Source organism: Martes martes, assembly GCF_963455335.1.
Source record: "Martes martes genome assembly, chromosome: 7".
NCBI classification, from domain to species: Eukaryota; Metazoa; Chordata; class Mammalia; order Carnivora; family Mustelidae; genus Martes; species Martes martes.
In genome coordinates this window covers 83,245,943-83,271,355 of record NC_137894.1, presented here as the reverse complement: position 1 = coordinate 83,271,355, position 25,413 = coordinate 83,245,943, and the positions used below count along the sequence as shown (strand labels likewise).

At 37.7% G+C, this 25,413-nt stretch overlaps 2 protein-coding genes and 1 pseudogene across 7 annotated transcripts in view; 2 read left to right on the top strand and 1 right to left on the bottom strand.

The window, feature by feature from the left end:
- PPP2R3C (protein phosphatase 2 regulatory subunit B''gamma) overlaps positions 1-18,147 on the top strand; it is a 24,761-nt gene extending 6,614 nt beyond the window's left edge. For 2 of the 3 annotated variants that reach the window (XM_080808110.1, XM_080808111.1), the window contains exons 3-13: positions 1,518-1,622; positions 2,428-2,540; positions 3,486-3,583; positions 4,966-5,036; positions 7,171-7,303; positions 7,718-7,773; positions 7,851-7,926; positions 8,612-8,748; positions 11,702-11,839; positions 14,341-14,400; positions 17,129-18,147. In XM_080808110.1, coding sequence (XP_080664236.1) covers positions 1,518-1,622; positions 2,428-2,540; positions 3,486-3,583; positions 4,966-5,036; positions 7,171-7,303; positions 7,718-7,773; positions 7,851-7,926; positions 8,612-8,748; positions 11,702-11,839; positions 14,341-14,400; positions 17,129-17,317 — 1,176 coding nt within the window. In that variant the 3' untranslated portion in view covers positions 17,318-18,147. Of the gene's footprint in view, positions 1-1,517; positions 1,623-2,427; positions 2,541-3,485; positions 3,584-4,965; positions 5,037-7,170; positions 7,304-7,717; positions 7,774-7,850; positions 7,927-8,611; positions 8,749-11,701; positions 11,840-14,340; positions 14,427-17,128 lie in introns of all 3 variants that reach the window. The other variant, XM_080808112.1, reaches the window with a different exon arrangement.
- Positions 18,103-25,413, bottom strand: part of FAM177A1 (family with sequence similarity 177 member A1) — a 21,068-nt gene continuing 13,757 nt past the window's right edge. For all 3 annotated transcript variants that reach the window (XM_080808113.1, XM_080808114.1, XM_080808115.1), the window contains 3 exons: positions 23,195-23,261; positions 21,995-22,092; positions 18,103-20,151 (listed from right to left, as the gene is read on the bottom strand). In XM_080808113.1, the coding sequence (XP_080664239.1) occupies positions 19,945-20,151; positions 21,995-22,092; positions 23,195-23,261 (372 nt within the window). In that variant the 3' untranslated portion in view covers positions 18,103-19,944. The remainder of the gene's footprint in view (positions 20,152-21,994; positions 22,093-23,194; positions 23,262-25,413) is intronic.
- Positions 24,423-25,327, top strand: LOC308346048 (glyceraldehyde-3-phosphate dehydrogenase-like; annotated as a pseudogene). The gene is made up of 2 exons: positions 24,423-24,462; positions 24,645-25,327. The product of its transcript is annotated as a glyceraldehyde-3-phosphate dehydrogenase-like (transcript).

The following is a 25,413-nucleotide window of genomic DNA, read 5'->3' as shown; positions in this document are numbered from 1 at the left end:
TTTGTCATGGAAAAGAGAAAAAATAGCTGATATTTTCCCATAACATTGCACAGAGATGTAAATAAATATTTCTACATGAATCCTTCTCCATGCTTCTGTGTACACATGTGTTTAATAACAGTGGGATCATATCATATGTACTTCTCCCACTTTATGCATTTTACACTTTCTTAAACAGAGTCCACTAGACAATTGAAAATCTTTTATAGTCTAGGGGAGCAGGAAGGGAATTGATGTTTATTGAGTGCCGATATACTTCAGAGCACTTTATATTCATGATCTCATTTAATCAGGATTATGAAATAGTATCTTACCCAGAAACAGCCCTTAGATGTTGACATGACCCATTTCTGAACCAAGGACTCAACTTTCCTGTACTGGAAGTACGAGTACCAACCTTTTGATCTCCCCTGCAGTTCCTGAGGAATTCCTTTTACCCCATTTCTGTCTCTTCCTTCTCTCTGTGACCTCTTCCAGATCCCACATGTTCTCCTGTCTGCAGATGTGGATTTGTGGAATGTTCTTCTGTTTCTTCTTCTTTCTCTGTCTTCCTAGTGCTTTGGAGAAACCACCTGCCATCTTTAGTTACCACTTCTCTCCTTGGCTGATTAGCTGGTTGACTAGCCAGTGGAGCACGATCACAGTCTCAGCCCCAGCCTTACCTTCTTTTTTTTTTTTTTTTAAAGATTTTATTTATTTATTTGACAGAGGGAGATCACAAGTAGGCAGAGAAGCAGGAAGAGAGAGAGAGGGGAGGAAGCGGGCTCCCCGCTGAGCAGAGAACCCGATGCGGGGCTCGATCCCAGGACCCTGGGATCATGACCTGAGCTGAAAGCAGAGGCTTTAACACACTGAGCCACCCAGGCGCCCCCCAGCCTTACCTTCTAATGCTTCCTCCTTTTCCATTCCTTTGGATGGGGATGGCATCTTGGTTCTTGGAAATGAAAGAACAAATTTGACTATGGTTGCTTAGCTAGGTTTAACGGGGCAGAGTTACAGACAACAAAGAAATCCTCAAAGCAAATTGTTTGAGGTTGAGCTGGAATTAGTCATTTTAAAGCCCTGTTTATGGAAATCACCCCAGCGAGCAGACTGTCTGCCTAGGAGGTCAATATAACAGACCCGGGCTTGACCATCTCCAAGAAGTAAGATCATTTAAGCTCAAAAGGCATACTTTGCTAAGACCGTGTATCTTCAGTTAGTTCTAATTTAATTCTTTGTCAGTCTAAAATTAGAGTGGAAAGAGTGCTCTAAGAATATAAAATCAAACTTGGGCTAGACCGTTAGCTCTTTCTAGGCAGGGATCTGGCCTTGCTGATCATGGAATTCTCTGTGGATCTCTTTTTGTTAAATGAACTTTCTGAATGAATGATAACTTGAGGTTAAGCAAAATTGAGATACAAAACATAATTTGAGGCAATGCAATATGTAGTTACTTTATGAGACCCAATATATTTTACATAATCCAATAATAGTCTAGAATTGAAGTGTAGAAATTAACTCTAGTGTATTTTTAGCTGCCAGCTGAAGATGAAGTCTTACTACAAAAATTAAGAGAGGAATCCAGAGCTGTCTTTCTGCAGAGGAAAAGCAGAGAACTGTTAGATAATGAAGAATTACAGGTAAGAAAAGGATTAAAGGTTGCTTTGGACCTTAGCCATTTTTTTATTTGTACTAAAGTCATACAGGATCTCAGGGTGTCTTAATGGAGCCACAGCTGCTGAGTGGGTGAACACACAGGCCCTGGAGCAGTGAGTCCTACCAAAATCAACTGCAGAACTTGCCTGGGCACCAGCTCCCCAAGATCTTGTTTTGTTTTGTTTTTTTAAGTCCCTACATGATTCTAATGTGAGGCCAATGGTGAGAAACACTACTATAGGGTCAGACTTTGGGGGTTCACATCCTAGCCATGCTCTGTGACCTTGGGCAATGGACTTAACATTTCTGTACTTCAGTTGTCATCTGCAACATAGGGATAATAGTATCTATCTGCATCACATAGTTATATGGATTAAAGAGGTACTGTAGGGTGGGGGGATGGGGTAACTGGGTGATGGGCATTAAGGAGGGCACATGTTGTGATGAGCTCTAGGTGTTATGTGCAACTAATGAATCGTTGAACACAACATCAGAAATTAATGATGTACTATATGTTGGCTAATTGAACACAATAATTTTTAAAAGCTTAAATAAAAAATAAAAAAAATAAAGAGGTTCCATATATGAAAACTTTAAACTTGGGCATTCAGTAAATGCCAGCTCTTTGTATTATGTTATTAGTAATCAAAAGGATAATAGGGAATGAGATTCATCTTACTATTAAATCTTTGCTTATCAGACTATCATTTTAATGGAAATAACACATTTAACTGATGTTAAATTTTGTTTTATTAACTATACCATCCTCATTTCTGGAATTCTCCTAAGAACTTATGGTTTTTGCTGGATAAGCACCAAACACCGCCTATGATTGGAGAGGAAGCAATGATTAATTATGAAAATTTTCTAAAGGTTGGTGACAAAGCTGGACCAAAGTGCAAGTAAGTTTCATTAAGTATAATTAACAAAGGAGTATGTTATGTTAAGCATTTTAAATGCCAGAAATAAATGTCAATGAAAATATAAGTCAATTGTGTGACAGTTTGAGTCCTTTCAGTTATTAATGAAATTTAAAAATTATTTAGTCAAGCAGATTACATTGGTATGAAGTTATTAAAAGAAACAAATGGTTTAGAAGGAAAAAATGAAATAAGATGGGATCGGGAGGGAGCAAACCATAAGAGACTCTTAATCTCAAAAAACAAACTGAGGGTTGCTGGGGACTAGGGAGTAGGGGTAGGGAGAGGGTGGCTGGGTTATGGACATCGGGGAGGGTATGTCCTATGGTGAGTGCTGTGAAATGTGTAAGCCTGATAACTCACAAACCTGCACCCCTGGGGCAAATAATACGTTATATGTTAATAAAAATAATTTTTTAAAAAATAATAGTTTATAATATAGTGTATTTATATACTATACAACTATATATATATCTATATATATGTATATACATATAGTACATTTATATACAAGAGTATAGGTTTTCATTCTTTTTTGGGTTGTTTTAGCCTTTCATTCTTTTTTTTTTTTTTAAAGATTTTATTTATTTATTTGACAGACAGAGATCACAAGTAGGCAGAGAGAGAGGAGGAAGCAGGCTCCCTGCCGAGCAGAGAGCCCGATGCGGGGCTCGATCCCAGGACCCTGGGATCATGACCTGAGCCGAAGGCAGAGGCTTTAACCCACTGAGCCACCCAGGCGCCCTAGCCTTTCATTCTTAAAACGATAAAATTCAAAGATGTCTGACAGTATTTTAAGTTTTGAACTGTGGTTCTCACTTTGATTTTTTTCATTTTGATTTTTAATTGTTTGAATTCATGCAGTTTGCTAATTCAATATGTTTGCTCTGTTGGGAGATAATTTTAATCTTTATTTCCTTTCCTTAGGCAGTTTTTCACAGCAAAAGTCTTCGCTAAACTCCTTCATACAGACTCTTATGGAAGAATTTCTATCATGCAGTTCTTCAATTATGTCATGAGAAAAGGTGATTTCATTTTCATTGTGTTTAAACTCTTATCTGTGAATCAAGGAGGTTTTGGTACATGCTTTTACAATATTTCTTCTATGTGAAACAACTCTCTTAGTAAGTTTGAATAAATAGCAGAATTTCTTTCTTTCTTTCTTTTTTTTTCTTTTGTAAAAGAGAGAACAGAACACGCATGAGTCAGGGTTGGAGGGTAGGTGTTGGGACAGAGGGAGACAGAATCCCAAGCAGGCTCCATGCCCAGCAGGGAGCCCAACACACAGCTGGATATCAGGACCCTGAGACCCTGACCGGAGCCAGAATTAAGAGTGAGATGCTTAACTGAGCCACCCACACACCCCTGAAGAGCAGAATTTCTTACCTTTTGATGCAGATTTATTTTTTATTTTTCTGATTCTCTCCTGGAGAAACTTACTAGAGCCAAGATTTTCTACCATAAATTTGGGTTCATTATTATAAATAACACAAAACAAAAACATGTATCCTAAAGATACTAGCTAAGAGTTATGTATTAAAAGCTGAACTAAGAGGGGTGCCTGGGTGGCTCAGTGGGTTAAGCCTCTGCCTTCGGATTAGGTCGTGATCTCGGGGTCCTGGGATCAAGCCCCACATCGGGCTCTCTGCTCGGCAGGGAACCTGCTTCCCCCTCTCTCTCTGCCTGCCTTTCTGCCTACTCGTGATTTCTGTCAAATAAATAAAATCTTTAAAAAAAATAAAATAAAACAAAAAAGCTGAACCAAGAGTTTTAATGTATGGTGATTAAATGATTTTAATTCACTGGTAATTCTATTTTACCAATATATAGTTGACCCTTGAAGAACACAGGGTTTGGGGCACTAACCTCTCATGTAGTCGAAAATCTGAGTATAAGTTCTGGCTCCCCAAAAACTGAACTGTTAAGAGCCTGTTTTTGGCTGGAAACCTTACCAATAACATAAACAGTTGATTAACACGTTTTATAACTTACATGTATTATATACTGTATTCTTACAATAAAGTAAGATAGAGAAAGAACGTTACTCCGAAAATCACGAGGTAAGGTGTCTGGCTGGCTCAGTCAGTGGAGCATGCAACTCTTGATCTCGGGGCTGTGAGTTTGAGCCCCATATAGAGTGTAGAGATTACTTTAAAAAAAAAAAGAATGTTTTGAAGGGCATCAACTTTATTGTCGCTTTAGGCAGGGTAGAATTGTTGATACCTGCCATTAATTCTATGGTATATTTTGATACAAACAATTTTAGGGTTACTGGATAAGTAATAAATGCGTGTGAAGAAGTATGCAAAGTTATTAGTTTGTCCCTCTAATCTAGCTGTTTATCTTCTTTTATCCATATATATGCTAAAGGACAGATCTTAAAATTACATTTTATCTTTATTGTTAGTTTGGCTTCATCAGACAAGAATAGGACTCAGTTTATATGATGTTGCTGGACAAGGATACCTTCGGGAATCTGTAAGTATTAACCTACTTTAATAACCTCTATAGACACAGAATGTTAACAGTAGTTATCACTGAGTGTTGGGATCACAGGTGACTTTATTTTTCTTTCTCTAATTTTGTTTGTTTTCACAAATAATGTGTTACTAAAAATCTTTTCAGGGGCATCTGGGTGGCTCAGTGGGTTAAGCCGCTGCCTTCAGCTCAGGTCATGATCTCAGGGTCCTGGGATCGAGCCCCGCATCGGGCTCTTTGCTCAGCAGGGAGCCTGCTTCCCTTCCTCTCTCTCTGCCTGCCTCTCTGCCTACTTGTGATCTCTCTCTGTCAAATAAATAAATAAAATCTTTAAATAAATAAATATATAAAAATCTTTTAAAATGAATATTGACCCCCCAAAAGTATATATTGACCACAAAAATCTTTTCTAGATTCTTTTTCTCCAACTTTTGAAAATAGCTTTTCAAAGGAGAAAATTAAAAGAACGTAGTGGGGTTTTTTGTTTTAAAGATTTTATTTATTTATTTGACAGAGAGAGATCACAAGTAGGCAGAGAGGCAGGCAGAGAGAGAAGGGGAAGCAGGCTCCCCTCTGAGCAGAGAGCCCGGCCTGGGGCTTGATCCCAGGACCCTAGGATCATGACCTGAGATGAAGGCAGAGGCTCAACCCACTGAGCCACCCAGGCGCCCCAGGAATGTAGTGTTTTAACAGGATTAAAAATCATTGAAGAGGGATGCCTGGGTGGCTCAGTTGGTTAAGCGGCTGCCTTCAGCTGAGGTCATGATCCCAGCGTCCTGGGATCAAGTCCCACATCGGGCTCCTTGCTCCGCAGGGAGCCTGTTTCTCTCTCTGTCTCTGCCTGCCGCTCTGTCTGCATGTGCTTGCTCTCACTCTCTCTCTCTCTGACAAATAAATAAATAAAATCTTTAAAAAAAAAAATCATTGAAGGAAGAGGAAAACTTTTCATTATTCATGAGTGTTACAAATGTTAGCGCCAGGAATTTTTCAGGCTTACAAAGAACAGAAAGTTTGATAATGCTTTTAATAAGGGAATATATGATAGGCCATGATTTCCCAAACTCTCGATTTGCAGTGCCCTTAGTATCTCAGTAATTTCTGCGTAGTGCTTTTAGGTCAAAAGAAATACCTAACAGTTTCATTTATTAGTTCTGAACAATTTATGAAAGTATTTGTTAAGCTTATTATATTAGCCATTTGAAAAAAAAATACACCTAAGTTGAAAGTAATATTTTTGCTTCATTCTTAAATTACAAATACTAATGGAAATTGTGCCCATGGGGCACACTGTATGGCCAGTCAAGCCTGGCAGTTAAGATTGGACAGTTGTCCTTCACTTCCCGTTCCACACTAACTTCTGTGTGGTACTTGCTTTATGACAACCATCAAGAACCTAGCTTCGCAAAGATTTATGTCATCAAAAAAGCGTGTATCCCATCAGTGTTGATAATGTGCACTATCTTGAGCTCATAGCTCTAGCTCATAGCCACATCTGTTTTGCACTCTTTGGTGAAGTCATTGTTTCCCTGAAATTTTTTTAATATCCTGCTGCACCCCTGTGAGTTTACTGAAGCATTCCTGGGGCACAGTTTGGGAACTGTTGGTTTAGCCTTCACATTGCTGGTGGGAGTATAAAATAGAAGGGGGAGGTGGGAAGTTTTCTCCTCTCTGCTTGTGCTCTCTCTTGCTATCTCAGTCTCTCTCAAATAAATAAAATCTTTTTAAAAAATTTAAAAATAAATAAAAGATTTATTTAAGAGAGAGAGCAAGCATGAGAAAGCACAAGTCGGGGGAAGGGCAGAGGGAGAAGCAGGCACCCCGCTGAGCAGGGGGGCCAATGCAGAGCTCTATCCCAGAACCCTGAGATCAGGCCCAGAGCCACCTAGGCACCCCCTTTTTGTTCCTTTTGATTTTGGAATTATATCAAATATATTGCTTATTCAAAAATGTTAAAATCGAAACAAAAAGCAAAACAATATAGGTTTTACCACTAACATAGTTATGATTTTATTTTATCACTAATATACTATTAATAGTGAATAATTTTTAGGACTGAAATTCAGCATTCCAGCGTCTAACAAAGAAACAAGATCGGACAGTTAACTCTTTAACGTTTTGATTTGTTTTCTTTCAGGATTTAGAAAACTATATATTGGAACTTATCCCTACTTTGCCCCAATTAGATGGGCTGGAAAAGTCTTTTTACTCCTTCTATGTCTGTACAGCAGTTAGGAAATTCTTCTTCTTTTTAGACCCTCTAAGAACAGGTAAAAGAAAATCTTAGATGTTATAAGGATATTATTCTAAATCTCAATAACTAAAGTCTTGAAAATGTCATTCATTTTTCTACTATGTCATTGCCTTTAATATATAAAGATCTTTTATGATTTATTTGCACCATCTAGAACCAACTTTGTGACAGTGGGCATGTCACCTAACTTCTTAGTTTCTTCATCTCCAAAGTGATGTATGAACTGGATAAATATTGACTCCTGGTTCTAAGAAACCAGTTATTCTGAAATGATTTGCTGTCCCTGATATGTAATATACTGGAGAGTTGTTCTTGATGAAAGATATGAAGCTTTAAAATATCAATTGTGTGATTACTCTTCTAAAATGATGCCTTTATATTTATATATATTCCTCTTTTTAAAAAATGAAACTGTGTTTGTTCTTTAAAGGGAAGATTAAAATTCAAGATATTTTAGCATGCAGCTTCCTAGATGATTTATTGGAGGTAAATATGTTTTTTAAATACCTAATTATATCACTTGACAGTTACTATCTTCTAATTATGTCTCTGTGTTTATTTAGTTAAGGGATGAGGAACTGTCCAAGGAGAGTCAAGAAACTAATTGGTTTTCTGCACCTTCTGCCCTAAGGGTATATGGTATGGTTCTTGTCATAATGCTAAAATTTGAATGATCCATTCCTCAGTTAATTAGCGTTCAAAGGGCAGTTTTATACATAGGATTATTTACCGTAGGATGAAAGTATTCTAATTACCTTAAGAGCTAGTATTCTAGGTTACTGAAATTTACTTGTCATTTTCTTACTCTTTAATAGAACATACAGAATGTAGTTTGATCCTTTCTTGTTGACTCAGGAGCATCATTATGAACATCAGTTATTATCTTGCATTGTGATAAAATGCCACTGCTGTCAGTGTCCACAGTGGCAAGTGTTCTAGGGACTGTTTGCTTTTTCCTTTAATTTCATTAGTATGCTCCATTATTCTCTTGGGTGGTCTTCGGATTCCTTTTGGCATCCTTGAGCTCTGCTTTCAAGAGCCAGCATGTCAGTGTTTTTTATTCACCCCAATCTCTAATTTTGAAACCTAGGAAAGTTCTAAAAGGTTGCAAACTGAAAACAGATAATGATGGAAATAGCCCAAAGGCCATGGCTTTATGCAGAGCTTAGGGACTGTGGTGATAAGAGAGTGCAGGGCACTACCCTAATACAGTTTGAAGATCAAAGTATTAACCAATAAAAAGAACTTCTGGTGTTTATTCTTTTGTCCTCAGTTAGATTTTTATTTTGGTCATAAATGTCTTTTTATCATTTTTCTTCCCAAGGCCAGTATTTGAATCTTGATAAGGATCACAATGGTATGCTCAGTAAAGAAGAACTCTCCCGCTATGGAACAGCAACCATGACCAACGTCTTCTTAGATCGCGTTTTCCAGGAGTGTCTCACTTATGATGGAGAAATGGTAGTAGTTTAAATCTGATAAGTTTTAAAAATTTAGGCTCCCACAGTTTTCATAAACCCTTCCCTTGATGTGATACAGCATTATTTTTGTATCAGTATCTTTAAAAGTCTGAACTAATCAAATTGTGAATTTTGGAGCCTTTAATCTTAAGGTAAATTTCCTTAAAAACATTATGGACTCGGGACAAATATAAAATTTTAATAATTTTTTCATTTCATTATCAGTGTATCTCTCTTTTTAATGTTTCAAGTTCTATTTAAATTCCAGTTAGTTAACATGTAGTGTAATATTAAGAATTTAGTGATTCATCACTTACTACAACACCCAGTCCTCATCCCAACAAGTGCCCTCCTTAATACCCATCACTCTTTTAGCCCATCTCCCCTGCCCACCTCCCCTAAAGGAGTATGGATTAGGGAAGAAAAAAAAACCTGAAAAATCGGCAAATCCTGTTGACTCTTTTCATGTAGATGTAGATAGTTCATTAAATTTCCAGATCAGATAGTGTACCACAGATGCTGTGATTTAAATCTAAGAATCAGGTTGTATTACTTTCTGTAAGTGGCTGTATTAGTAGCCACTGATTAACATGCCCTGTCCTCTTACCACAACAATGCACAATACGTAAGGAAATTCTACCTAGCATTTTTTTTTTAAGATTTTATTTATTTATTTGACAGACAGAGATCACAAGTAGGCAGAGAGGCAGGCAGAGAGAGAGAGAGAGAGAGAGAGAGAGGAGGAAGCAGGCTCCCTGCTGAGCAGAGAGCCCAATGTGGGGTCTGATCCCAGGACCCTGGGATCATGACCTGAGCCAAAGGCAGAGGCTTTAACCCACTGAGCTACCCAGGTGCCCTTCTACCTAGCATTTTAAAATCACCATCCTTGCTATTAAAAACATGTGTTAAGGATGTGATAAATTACCAAACCAATGACACTTAAGAAATGGTCATATCGTCAGAAGAGAATTGGTGTTTTAGGTTTTATCACTTAGCTTGAATAGCAGCAGTTTTCTAAACACCATTTTTAGCTAGCAGTATAAGAAAAGGGGGAAAAAGGGGGAACTCTGCTTTGTGACTCCTACAGCTGTCTACAGTCGACAATGAGGAGCTTGTAGTGGACTAATGACTTCTGGTAAATACAGTCAGAGGCTACAACTATGGATGGAGTTAGACTGTGATGAGGCTGCATCTCTTTAGCTCTTTATATTGCAATTCACACAAAAAGGAATTCTTAAAACTAACTACGAGAATATAAAATTTTATAAAATTTTTTCTAAGTGTAATATCCAAAGTGTTCTTTTCACCGTGCAAAAAAAGTAATGAGTATCCCTTTTTTGTAGAGAAAGCTTTCTGTTTTCTTCATGTCTTTCTGGCTTTCATTTGTGCTTTTTTGCCTTTTGGATGAGAACAGTTTCAGTTCACTGTATAATATTGGGTATTTTTAAGATGGCTTATTATTATTCTTATCTGATTTTAAAATGTTTAAATATTTCAAAATAACTATTTAAATATACTATTCAAATATACTGTTCTATTCATTCCAGATAAACTGGTTCTTTTTTTTTTCTTTTACGAACTTACCACACTGAAAGGAAGATACTAATTTAGTGGCATTGTATAATAGCTTAGTCATTGTCCACTTCAAAGGCATAATAAAATGAAATTACTTCTTTTTTTTTTTTTAAGATTTTATGTATTTATTTAACAGAGAGAGAGAGATCACAAGTAGGCAGAGAGGCAGGTAGAGAGACGGGGGAAGCAGGCTCCCGGCTGAGCAGAGAGCCCGATGCGGGGCTTGATCCCAGGACCCTGGGATCACGACCTGAGCCAAAGGCAGAGGCTTAACCCACTGAGCCACCCAGGCGCCCCTGAAATTAGTTCTTAATGAAATCTTTTTTTTTTTTTAGATTTTATTTATTTATTTGACAGAGAGAGATCACAAATAGGCAGAGAGGCAGGCAGAGAGAGAGAGAGAGAGAGAGAGAGAGGGAAGCAGGCTCCCTGCTGAGCAGAGAGAGAGAGAGAGAGAGGGAAGCAGGCTCCCTGCTGAGCAGAGAGCCCGATGCGGGACTCGATCCCAGGACCCTGAGATCATGACCTGAGCCGAAGGCAGCGGCTTAATCCACTGAGCCACCCAGGCGTCCCTGAAATTACTTCTTAAGACAGCAACTCTCTCATAAGAAAATGAGCTATATCCCCAAACTGTCCTATACAGATTAACTGCTTTGTAGAATTTCTAGAAACCAATATTAAGTATACAGATGGATATCTCATTTCATATTTTTTTTAAAATTGCCATTTTTTTAAAGATTTTATTTATTCATCTGACAGACAGAGATCACAAGCAGGCAGAGAGGCAGGCAGAGAGAGAGGAGGAAGCAGGCCCCCCGCCGAGCAGAGAGCCAGACGCGGGGCCCGATCCCAGGACCCTGAGATCATGACCCGAGCTGAAGGCAGAGGCCCTAACCCACTGAGCCACCCAGGCGCCCCTAAAAATTGCCATTTTTATGAGAGACTCTTGACTGGGAAACAGTTGTGGAAGGGGGAGGTAGGTGAGGGGCGATGGGGTAATGGGGTGATGGGCAGTATCATGTGAAGAGCACTGAGTGTTATATGCAACTAATGGTGTACTATAAATTGGCTAATTGAGGAACACCTGGGCGGCCGAGTCAGTTAAGCATCTGCCTTCAGCCCAGGTCATGACCCCAGGATCCTGGCATCAAGTCTCACATAGGGATCCTGCCTCTTCCTCTGCCCCTCCCCCTGCTCATGATCTCTCTCTCTGTCACTCTGTCTCTCAAATAAATAAAATCTTTAAAAAATATGTTGGCTAATTGAATTTAAATTTTAAAAATTGCCATCTTTGATAAATAGCTTTAAATCATTAGATATTCAACTGAAAAGTTAATTCCAAACAAGACTTCTAATGAATGTCATCTTCTTTTCTATAGGACTATAAAACCTACCTGGACTTTGTTCTTGCGCTAGAAAATCGAAAAGAACCAGCAGCTCTGCAGTATATTTTCAAATTACTTGATATTGAGAACAAAGGATATCTGAATGTCTTTTCACTTAATTACTTTTTTAGGGTAAGTCTCATTTGTGTAAATGAGTCATTGTTCCTTAAGATAATATTATACTTATATATACAATATTAAATTGATTTAAATTATCTAGGCAGTAACAATTTTATCTAATTTGTGATATTTAAGTATAACAAAAAGGTTTACCAACAGATTTTATTATTAATATTTTTTAAGTAGCTCCATGCCTGGCATGGAGCCCAGCATGGGGCTTGAACTCCCAACCCTGAGACTAAACCCTGAGCTGAAATCAAGAGTTGAACACTTAACCGACTGAGCCACCCAGACATCCCAATTTACTAACGGATTTTAGAAGAAAATAAGTCTTTTAGTTTTTTTTTTTTCTATTTTTAAAAAATATAAGTAGAGTAAAGCAAAGCTGATTTGATTAGTTGTAGAACATTAAAATGTATAAATATGTCAGGGGCTATACTGGCCATTGGAGATACAGACATACATGAGAAATTTTGTGCTTTGGTGATCAAAAACTAGTGTGTAAAATCCTTCAGAAGCTTCAGTTAAACAGTTCAGAAAAGGTAGAAGTTTTGCAGACTTTGGTAGTAGTAGGTTCTTTTAGATGCTGTGCTGTAAAAAATAATTATTTATTTTAATAATTTTAAAATTATTGTATGCTGCATTTCAGCATGAAAACAGATTTGCTGAAGTGTTTATTTTGTGCCTTAGGTGGTCTCAGAGAATAATGTGATGAGTTCTGAGAAGGGAAATTTGAATGTATCTTATCTGATGAGCATTCACATGCATAGGGTGTAAAAATAGGAATGTCTGCCCTTTTAAGACAAATCATTCCTAAACTTGAATGCTGACTTTTCTATTTGGTGGAATAGTTTTGTACAGTGGTATTTCACTATTACCTTATTTCTATGGCTAGTTTTTAGATAACTGATTTTTGGCTAAAATATGGTTAAGAACAGTAGGAAGAAATAGTTTTTAAACAATAAAAATGACATTTTCACATCTTTGTCACAAAACATTTTTCCCCAGAGGCTTTTCCTTTTCCATTTAAATATCTGGGATACTTTAAAAATAACTATTTGGTTCTGAGTTTCATAGTATATAAAATTCATAGTTTTTTGTTAAATCCCCTAAAACTTCCGTAATGATTTCCTAGGCAGTAATGACTACCAATATTAGGATAAACTACAGTCACAGTATTAGGATACATTTTTTAAAAATTGACTCCATGGCTAATCTGAGAGTATAACACCAACTCATCCTATCAATGCCCCACTTCAGGCAGACCTATTAAATGAAAATTCAGTTTTAGAAAAACAAACTAAATATTTTTAGAAATTAAACACTCAACCCTTTTTCTTTTCTTTTTTTTTTTTTTTTTTAAGATTTTATTTATTTGTCAGAGAGAGAGAGAGAGCAAGAGAGGGAACACAAGCTGGCGGGGTGGGAAGGAAGAAGCAGGCTTCCCGCAGAGCAGGGAGCCTGATGGGGGTCTTGATCCCAGGACTCTGGGATCATCACCTGAGCCACCCAGGTGCCCCTCAACCCTTTTTCATAAAGAGTTCTTTACAGTATCTTCTCTTAGAATATTAAAATTTTTGTTTTTAAAATATTTTATACACACATTTATTTTATCAAAGTATTTAGGCTTGGTTATATGGGTTAAGGTAAATACTTACTGGTGCTGCGTCCTGCAGTCCTAAGCTGTTCGTAGAGTCTTTATCAATAGTCCACTGATAAAGGTCGGCCTAGATGGTGCACTCGACCCTGTCTCCGGGTCTGTGGCTCTAGTGGCTGTGAGTATACTCAGATTCTCACCTGCTGCAAAGAGATAACCTGTGCACATGCTGGTATTGGGGGCACCACATACAGAGTAGGCACCTGCAACGTATTTATTCAATTCTTTACCAAGAATTTTAAGCTTCACATTTTCTAGTGAATGACTCTCACCTAAAATACTTACTAGTCCACCTGGATCACAGTAGTTTCTTCCGTTAATAGTTTTTTTTTGTTCTGTTCTGTTTTGTGTTTTTTTGTTAAAGGCTTTGTTAGAGAGTTTGAGGGAGGGTTACCTCCATTTTTTTTTTTTTTCCTGTCAAGTACAAGGCATAATACAGGGTTGGAGGCAGAGGTGGCAGATTGGGTGTCTTAAAGAATGGTGAAGGTATGCACAACATTCCTGGAAAATGCAGGGATCAGGCATAACAGAATAATTGCTAGGCCATGTAAAGGCCCATGGGAGGTTGGAGACCATTCCTATATGGTAGTAATAATCTGTGGCCTTGAATACTTTTTTCTGGAATTCTCAATAGCAAGATAGAGATCTACAAAGGTTGATGGTTACACTGATCATTGTTTAAGTTTTGCTGACTGGATGTGAAGCAAGTTCAAGGAAGTTGAGAATATTGTCAAGAGTGGTTGAAATGATAAAGCTTGTGGTCTGATAGGAAAGGATGTGGGACTAGAACGGGCCATGGGACAGGAAGGGGGCTGTGGTATATTTTTTATTTACAGACTTATTCCTACCCATACAGGCCATACAGGAACTCATGAAAATCCATGGACAAGATCCTGTTTCATTTCAAGATGTCAAGGTTACCTTCTCTTTTCTTTTCTTTAAGTAAGCTCTGTACCCAGTGGGGGCTTTTGAACTCTCATGACCCTGAGATCAGGAGCCACATGTTCTACCAAATGAGCCAGCCAGGTGCCCCTTACATGTTCTTTTAATATACAGGATACCAGTTGGGACGCCTGCGTGGCTCAGTCAGTTAAGAGTCTGACTCTTGGTTTTGGCTCAGGTCATGATCTCAGGGTCCTGGGATGGAGCTTACGTCGGGCTTTGTGGGGAGTCAGTTTCCCCTTCCTCTATCACTTTGCCTCTCCCCCTGCTCGTGCACACACGTGCTCTAAGATAAATCTTTTAAAAAATAATATAATTGCATATAATCATCTATATTAAGTGAAATTTTGTATGAAAGAAACTTACAAATACGAAGTACTGAACTGAACCAAGTATTTGCTGTTATTTATTCTGAACCAATATTTAAATCATTAGAAACTGAGACCACACTTCGACTAATGATTTGCATAGTTTATGATGTTAGCATTGTCAGACTGTATTTTCATTGGAAGCATTCATTCATTTTGACTGAAAAGAGAATCAAATATAGCCTGCATCCTTTGGCAGCCTATTCCAGTGTAAAATGAATTTTTAATCTTGGTAACTACAGTTGACCCTTGAACAACACAGGAATTAGAAGTAATGCCCCCCTCCCATGCAACTGAAAATCCATGTAGAACTTTTGACTCCCCAAAAAACTTAACTACTCATAGCCTACTGTTGACTGGAAGCTTCACATAAACAGTAACATAGTCAGCTAACACATATTTTGTATATGTTTAACATACTATAATTCTTAAAAATGGAGCTAGAGAAAAAATGTAACTGAGAATCATCAGAAAAGGAAATGCATTTACAATATTTATCCAAAATATCTACGTCTGACTGGACCCATGCATTTCTGATATGTGTTGTTCAAAGGTCAAATGTATCTAGGTTTGGGCACTTTTTAAGTCTACTCCTTCAAAGGTCTTACTTGCTTTTGTATTATTAAGGAGCTATCAATCCTACAATATGAAAACTACCACTATTTGAAATACAGGCTAATGCTTCATTTTCATAGTCAGACTTTCACCAGCTGTAAAAAACCTACAGTACCTAATATAGATTCAGGTTCAGGTTAAGTAGTATAATAAAATAACCCATCTGATTTTAATTAAGTATAAAATAAAGGGCTATTTTAGTTTAATATAAATGAGACAAATCTGAAGCTATTCAACAAACAACCTAAGAACTAGTAATTTTAAATTGCCACTAACCTAGAAAAAGAGGTTTCATAAACATACAAGATTAAGAGCTCATACATTTACCTGAATTGCTTTAATCTTTTTTTTTTTTTTACGATTTTGTTTATTAGAGAGAGAGAGGGAGATCGAGAGAACGAGTGGGAGGAGGGGCAGAGGGAGAAGCAGACTCCTTGTGGAGTAGGGGGCCCCACGTGGGGCTTGATCCCAGGACCCTGGGATCATGAACTGAGCTGAAGGCAGACACTTAACCGACTGAGCCACCCAGGCACCCTTAAAGAGTTATTTTGTTTGTTTGTTTATTTAGAGAGGGCATGCACATGTAAGCAGGGGGAGGTAGAGGGACAAGCAGACTCTGCACTGAGTGTGGAGCTTGAGCTCACAACCCTGAGATCATGACCTGAGCCGAAATCGAGAAATCGAGTCCAATGCCCAACCGATTGAGCCACCCAGGCAGCCTGAATTGTTCTAATCTTTTTAAAATGTAGTTTGCCTCCTTAAATGCCACTAGATCTTCTGAGTAATTTTACTACAAAACGATCAAAAAACATGTACCTAATTCCTTGTAAATACTCATACAGTATACCTCATAATATAGAAGTATTTTCATCTATTCCAGTAAATTTTAGCACAATTTCATTGTCATTCTGGATGACTAATTCTTTAATATGACTAATTCTTCAAAACTGAACCTCCCCCACCCACCACCCATCTTAAATCCAGAGTATAAAAGGTTGACGTCTATATTGGAAATGAAGTTTGTCATTATCTTGACTTTGGAAGCATTTATGTTTTTAGTTGGAGCTGAGTTTGCACTTAAAGCAAGACCATACATCACCACCAATTAAAAGACAATAGAAAAGTTTGGAATATTTAACATGTATTCAAAGAATGCTGGAATATTTAACATGTATTCAAAGAATGCTGCATTAGTTTTGCCACTAATTAGCTATGTCGTTTGGATTAGATTAAACTCTGAGCCTCGGTTTCTTTCTCTTTTAAGATGAGGGAGAGTGGGGCACCTGGGTGGCTCAGTCAGTTAGGCATCTGCCTTTAGCTCAGGTCATGATCCCAGGGTCCTTGGATGGAGTCTTGAGTCAGGCTCCCTGCTCCACAGGGAGTCTCTCCTTCTCCTTCTCCCTCCGCCTGCTGCTCCTCCTACTTGTGCTCTACAGCCCCCTCTGTCAAATAAATAAATAATATCTTTTTTTAAAAGGGGCGGGGGGAGAAGGAAAGGGGGATAGATAGCTATTATATACCTAAGGAATCTTTCAGTAAAATTCTGTGATTGTACATAGAGAAAAGGAGATTGCCTGTGTGTGAACTGGAAAGGAAAAAAACTAGAACAAAAAAATTTTACATAAGCTCAAGTGCCAGCCTTGTATTTCACATCAAGGTATAATTGAAATTTAGTGGATCAGATACAGATTTCATTGTGTTCTTCTCTCTCTCTCACAGGATGAAATCTTTGACATGGTTAAACCAAAGGATCCTTTGAAAATCTCTCTTCAGGATTTAATCAACAGTAATCAAGGAGACACAGTCACCACCATTCTAATCGACCTGAATGGCTTCTGGACTTATGAGAACAGAGAAGCTCTTGTTGCAAATGACAATGAAAACTCTGCAGACCTTGACGATACATGATCTCTCAAAGACGAGACTGTGTTCATTAAGATAAGCTTGAATGCTGCACACAAAACCTTTCAAGCACAATCCTTAGAAACGGCCTAAATAAAACACTGTATATGCCTATAGAACACAACAAATGTTCTGGTTATTAGAATTTTGGTTGCAGTAGTTTGGAAGCAATAGGACCAAATACAGTTTTAGGATGTATTAAATTCTTGTTGCACTTAGCTCAAATATAGCAAGTGTGATTTGATAAAGGTAGGAACCCACTTTAAATCTGTATAATCTTTAGAAATAAAGGAAGTTTTCATGGGATATTTCTGACATTAGACATTAAGACATTAAATATTTGAGGGATAGTTTATATGTGGTCATTTAACCTCAAGTCTTCTAAAAGTATTCCCTGTATCATAGATAATAAACTTCCCATTCATTAGAATAGAGCCATTTCATTTCTGGGTTAGTAGTGTTCGGAGATGATATCTCTTTTTATAAGATGTTTCAGTAAAAAGTACTCAAGTTACTATTTCACTTTAATTAAAATCACTGGTATAAAATAATCTGTCTAGCTTTATTAACCAGTACCAGGGTCACATTTTATAAAACTCAACTCCATGTTGTTAAGGATTTTTGTTAGAGAATTTGTTAATTCAGTGTAAAGGTTCTCAATTATACTGTTGTTTCATTTGTTTTTATGAGAAGAAGGATTAGAAGAGTGTAAAATAATCATGAACTATGATCCAGGGGGGAATAGTAATTATAAGAAGGGTCGAAAAGGAAGGAAAAGTAGAAGAGGCTTAAAAATAAGACAAAACCATTTAATCAATTTCTGGGAAATTTTTATAGTTTGCATAAATAAAGTATAAATATTTAATAAGGCACAGTGAATAACTATATAAACATTACAAACTGGCCACTGTTGGACAATTAAGAGAAAAGTGAAATTTAAGAAACAAAACTTTCATAATCTTCCTTCTACAATCAGAAAGGTTTCTAGGTAAACTTTCAGATCTAGTGCCTCTAGGGAGAAAAGATCATTATTAGATATGCATGCCTTCAGTGGATAACCCAATAAATACTCGAGTTGGAGGTCCTATCTCAAATGAAGTTAAAAACAAATTAGAGGGAAGAGGTCAGGTTAGCATGTTTTAGAGCTTCTGGTAAACTCTAATTTATGGTGACATTAATTACATGATCTGAAGCTTAATCCTTTACTAAACTAAAGAGTTTACAGCCATGACCAAAAAAATTACCATCACATACCATGCATGAACTACCATACCACAGATCCATATAACTGAAGATTCCAAGTGAAAAATTATGTTTCCTAAATCTTTCAGATTTCAGTTGAAGAACTTAGTGGCCAGATGTTCATGTTCACTGATAACAGATTTCTGTAATAGGTCCACTGTACCTTTGTTAGAGGAGTTTCTTTGAAGCTACATTTTATATAAAAATATTTAAGATTGACAGCTTAATGCTGCTTAGAACCACCATTAATCTCTGAAAAATCTTAAGTCTGTGAATAGGCTTTTAAGAGCAGCATTTCTGAAATACTCCACACATCCTTCCTTACCCACATTTAGTTATAAATCAAAATCATACAGATCTCTCATAAGATTATGAGCACATATTTAGGAATATTTTCAAAATTAGTTTCATATTATACTTCAGTAAGTGTTTCCAGTAGCACAGTGGGCTCTAGAGAGCTGACCAAACCTGGGTTAAGCAAACTATCCACTCTACTGTTGTTAACTTCAAAGAAGAGAATGATTGGTGACTTCACTATGCTACTGTGGCACTTGGTACAATATTAACAGTAGCCCCTGAAGGGGCAAGTCTTCAACTGCCCCTCACCCTACCAACCTCGCTCCAACTACTTGGCCCACAGGAAACACTCAGGGTCCACCGAGTCACAAAACCAGGATGCCATGTGGATAATCACTCAATGTTACCACTTGAATACAAATACATTAATAAATACATCCTGTAACTAGTGTTTTTAACGTTTTGTTCAAAGCTAGTTAATTTGAATAATTGCTGAAAAAGAATGTAAGATTAAGTAACCTGCATTAAAAAATGGAAACCCATCTCAGAACTGGTGTTACAAACTCACTCACCTTTTCAAAAAATATTCTCAAGGAAAGAAAAATCAAAGTGCTTTTGTCTTGCTCCTTTTATTACACACTCAGTGAACCATCCTTAGTATGAAATTAATGGTTAGATTTATAAATGTAAGACAACATGAGAAAATCTAGGTGGGGAGGAATCCTTATTTCAGTCTGAGACTAGAAAGATCAGCTCCAGTTAGTAATTTAAGTATTTTTTTTCTTACAAACACCAATAACAGACAAGCTTGATAATTTAACACTTAATTGGCAGTTAGGGCTCTAGAATGTCCTTAATTTCTTTAAAGAACATTTTAAAGCCAAAGCCCTAATGTGACACACAGAAAAAGCGTAGTACAAATGATCAAATTTCAGATCTGGCTTTTGCTAGATAGAGCCTAAGAATGAAGAAACATTTTTCCCTTTCCAGATAATAATTTAAAATATAAATAATTGTATTAAGTCCCACTGAATAAAGAATGTGAAAGTTCCTGGTATTATAAAAACCCTAGAGTTTTAAGTCTGATAGTCATTCTATGGTGGGACAGAGACTGGATTTTGTTTGCTTTCCATAATTACTTCACAGTCTCCCTCCATTTCAAAATTGAGATTGACAAATGAACTGGATGCCACTGTTTCTGGTTGATCCCTCTGGACAATGGAATCAGCCTGCAGTTTATTCTGCTGGTATTGTCTTTCTGCTTCTTCAGGCATTCTGTTTTCTTCTTCTTCTTCTTCTTCCTAAAAAGAGGAAATAATCAAGAATAGATGAAATATAGGGGCGCCTGGGTGGCTCAGTGGGTTAAAGCCTCTGCCTTCGGCTCAGGTCATGATCCCAGGGTCCTAAGATCAAGCCCCACATCGGGCTCTCTGCTCAGCAGGGAGCCTGCTTCTCCCCGCCCCTCTCTCTGCCCACCTGTCTGCCTACTTGGGATCTCTGTCTGTCAAATAAAAATAAAAATATTTTTAAAAAAAGAATAGATGAAATATAAATGCCTAAAAGGAACAGTATTTGTTCCCCACTTTCAACTGCTTGTACCTTTTTTTTTTTTTAACTAAACAATAGTGACATGTCCAATTCAGTCTCATCTAATTAAGCCAAGACATACCTCCTTGTCCCGTGTTCCCAACTGAAATGGGAACTACCATATGTCATTTTAAGGAAAGGGAAGTCATTTTTAAGTATGGTTACAGCACTGCTTAGATGGGTCCTGAATTAACTTTGACAGAAGCTATATCTTTCAGATAAATTCTAATCTAAATAAAAAATAGCTAAATACTGCATCACTTCAATTACAGGGTATCAGCCTATTCAGTGGAATGGGGTGGTCCAGTCACTAAATGGTATAACATGGTTAATGTTCCCCAAAGCAGCTAGTATACAGATAATTTCTAGGTCCAGAACTTCTAAATTCTTGGAGAAAGCGGGTATTGTATTGGTCAATGCTGTATGGGTACTCAGTACAGAGTAGGTAACCAGTCGAGATTAATTTAGAGCTTGCTTGAGAGAACACAAGAAAACAGAGACACTGGGGAGTATATTACAATGGTCCAGATGAGGTACTGAGGCTTTAAACATGGCTGGAAGAGTTAAAAACACTCACTTGTTCATAAAAGGAGTTTTGAAACCATATAACAAATATAAATTCAGCTGTCTTTTCCAGATGCATGGCCAGCCACTCCCCAGGTGCACTCTGCTCCAGTGACAAAGGACCATTCCCGCCACTTCTCCAAATACACAACTTATCCTCATGCCTCTACATTCTCGCTTTAGCTGAATTCCCTTCCCCATTTGCTTGAAGAATAATACAAGATTCTAATATTTATTTTGTGTTCACCAATATACACTGGGTACTGTTCTAAGCATTTTATATATCAACTCATTTAATCCTTAGAGCCACCCTGAACACAGATGCCACAATTTTTCTCATTATAAAGATGAAGAAACTGAGGCTTACAAAAGTTAAGTATCTTGCACCAATGGTTTTCAAAGTTAGAAGTGGGGCAGTCAGAATTTGAATTCGGACCCTTTGGTTCTTCAGCCTATGCTCTTAGGAGCCAAACTTTTCTCAAGGCTAAACTCATTTCACTCCGACCCTAAAACCTCACTACATTTGCAGACAAATTGCCTCACCTCTTTGTGCCTTAACACACACAGTGTGCCTGGCACTTACACATTTCTAGTACTTGTAATTTTCTGTGCTTCAAATCCTCCACTTCTCCTACAACCAGTCTACAGGTTCTAAGTACAGAGACTGTCTTATTTCCTCATCTGAAAACTGTAATAATAATCCAAAGAGAGATGTATGAAGATTAAATAAGATCATTTATAAGGTACCTCACATAACACCTAGCCCAATGAAATCCAGCTTAGTCTCACACCAAGATCCTAGGGAAATTTCAGTTTATAAACATATAAATTAAAAATATCTAACTTGATTAATTAGTAACTCTACAATGAAATGCCTACCCTAAGGGAGCTCTCTCTTTTGGGCGGCTAGAGAGGATATATATGCTCATTACACAACCCATTAAGTCCACAGTAAATCAAACTGAAGCAAAAAAATGTAAAAAGGAGACACACCTCCTTCTTCATCCGGTAATACTCATCAATGGCATATTGGTACTTTGGGGTGCTGATGCCCAAAACAGATGCAATCTTCTCTCCAAGAAAGTCACACACTGAAGATACAAAAGTTAAATGGCAAAAAACAAACAAACACAAAAACACAAAAGCTAAATGGGTTATATAATTCCATAAACATTTCTTAAGCACGTTCTATGTGCAAGGCACTGTAAGAATACAAAAGTTACAGTCCCTGCCCTCAGGGAGATTATGAACACTCAGTGCATCTCTTCCGTGTATCTTCCTTGATTTCCTCAAGAGGCACTAGTAGCTCCTTCTGGGTTCCCAACAACACTCTGCTCATATCTCCAATTATACATGTATCACCATGTATTATAATGATCTATTACATGTCTATTTTTTCAAGAAAAAACATAGACTTAGAGAGTTGGGACATCTTTAGATTCTAGGGGAGGAACAGCTTGCACTGTAACATTCCCTGAGGGCCTGCCACATGCCAGGCACTGTGAAAGGTTAGACTCAGAGGGGCTGACGAAGCAGATTCGAAAGGTAATCCAGGTCTGAAAATGAAGATTTTCCTTACACCACACTACCTAGTAATAGTGAGTGCTCAGTAAATGTTTTTTGAATGAATTACTATCCCAAATTACCTATAATAAAAAGCAGAAAATGATAGAAGCTATCGTAGAGCTGAAATTGAAAATAGAGGAAAGCTTTATAATTTAAAACCTATATTTAAAATTAGCATGATTAACTCATATGTTGATAGTTCATTTCCTTCAATGACTTAGTTATAGCTCAACTTAAGATATGAGGTATTAATGAAATTAAAAATAAATGAATTGTATAATACAGGCTCTAGAATAGTCAGAGTAAGAACAGTATCAGTACAAAACTATGTAACAAAATAACAAAATAGTTGCTAACACAGAAAGTCCAGAAACACAAAAATTAATATAAAATAAATTAATAAAGCCATTTTTCATTTCTCTAAAAAAAAACCCCACCATTTGAAAGTGAAGAATGTTTTAAAGTGAAGTACAAGTTAGATTAATATCCAATGCTAGCTAGCTGCTGAGAACAGAGTGATTAACCCCTAATGTTTCTCCTTCACTTTGGAAACACCCCATTTGGTAAAGTTCTTGTTCTTGCAGCATATTATAGCAGTTGTACAATATTCAAACAGAAAAGTAATACCTGAGAGGGTTGATGTGGCAGCTCGGAGCATGTAAAACCATAAGTAGGGGCCCCAGGTGAGTTTTGTCTGCAACGAGAAGTCAGGTTAGCAACATTCATACCTAAACCCATTGGGTATATTTAGGCCAGAATGAAGCAATCAAATATTTGGTTGGCACATAGAATATTCTATAGACAGTACTACAGACTACAATCCAATTAAAAATTTAGAAGCTTTAGAGACAGCATTCCACAAAGACTTTTTATATTTACCCATATAGCTATAATATTTACCCTAAGTCTGTGGAATAACCAAAGAAAGCAGCAGCAACTAAAATGGAGTTGGTATGAATTGACAATCTACAGCCTCTTCTGTCTTGCTGCTTTTTTATCTTCATTGTTCATAAGCACAATATCAGAGAGAGTATGCAATAAATAGAAAGGAACCTTAAGAAATCATACAGTACAACATACTTATAGTACAGCGAGGAAATTCAGATTCAGAGAAAGTAAGCAGGATAAGTAACAGCACATCAAATGAACTTTCAATGATGGGAAAATAAGTGACCAGTAAATGGCAAGGTGAGTATTTTGTTTCTTTAAGGATTAAGAAGGGCCTGGGGTGCTTGGGTGCATCCGCCTTGGGCTCAGGTCATGATCCCAGACTCCTGGGATGAAGTCCCACATCAGGCTCCTTGTTCAGCAGGGAGCCTGCTTCTCCCTCTGCCTCTGCCTGCTACTGCTTGTGCTCACTCTCTCTGACAAATAAATAAATAAAATCTTAAAAAGGATTAAGAAGGGCCTAGACTATACACCCCAAGACAAACTCCGTGTGCATTTAGTAAAGCAGGACAAATGGCAGAAGGCAATCTACAGTGCACAACTCCACTATTAATCTTGGTGCTGTCATTGCCATAGAACACTTCTGTGAAGCTTGCCACACAGATAACAGTTTGCTTCTGTGGATGAAATCAGTAATAAAAGCATGCTTCATTGTACTAATATTTCTGTTTACCAAAAGAAAGTATAGTATAGAACAATCAATCAAATAATATTATTAATAGTAGTATTATTTTAATATTTCCAGGAAGGAGAAAAATGATGAAATTATACATAATATTCTTAGCTAAGATATACATCCATGATTATAAGGTATTAAAACAGAAAACACAAGATATCTGTAAGACTAGGTAGATGGACTAAAGAGAAAAGGGGGAAACACACAACAGTCTTCCCATGAAAAGCAGGTATGCTGACTTCTGTGATAGTATTCTTGAAAAGAAACGGAAGTGAGTTAGCTCTTTTATCTCTATCTACTAAGAATGAGTGTCCAAGTAAACAAATATGTTCAACTAAGAAAATACTGTATATTTATGACTTTCTCAATCAAATCCACTGTATCTTCTATATTCAAAGCTGGAAGCATCTCTCTTATGTGGGGATAAGAGTTATTTTAGGGATTCTGTTTAAGATGCTCTCATCGAGGGCGGGGCAAAGAGGATCATCATCTCTGCTCCTTCTGCTGACACTCCCATGTTCGTGATGGGTGTGAACAATGAGAAGTATGACAACTCCCTCAAGATTGTCAGCAATGCCTCCTGTACCACCAACTGCTTGGCTTCTTTGGCCAAGGTCATCCATGACAACTTCGGCATTGTAGAAGGACTCATGACCACTATCCATGCCATCACCAACACCCAGACGACCATGGACAGCCCCTCTGGGAAGCTGTGGCGTGACAGCCGAGGGGCTGCCCAAAACATCATCCCTGCTTCCACTGGTGCGGCCAAGGCTGTAGGCAAGGTCATCCCTGAGGTGAATGGAAAGCTCACTGGCATGGCCTTCTTCGTCCCCACCCCCAACATGTTGGTCATGGATCTGACCTGCCGCCTGGAGAAAGCTGCCAAATACGATGACATCAAGATGGTGGTGAAGCAGGCATCAGAGGGCCCCCTCAAGGGCATCCTGGGGTACACTGAGGACCAGGTTGTCTCCTGCAACTTTAACAGTGACACCCATTCCTCCACCTTCGATGCGGGGGATGGCATTGCTCTCAACGACCACTTTGTCAAGCTCATTTCCTGGTATGACAATGAATTTGGCTAGAGCAACCAGGTGGTGGACCTTATGGTCTACATGGTCTCCAAGGAGTAAGAGGCCCTTGGACCATCAGCCCCAGCCACAGCAAGAGGAAGAAAGAGGCCCTGAGCTGCTGGGGAGTCCCTGCCCCAATTTATCCC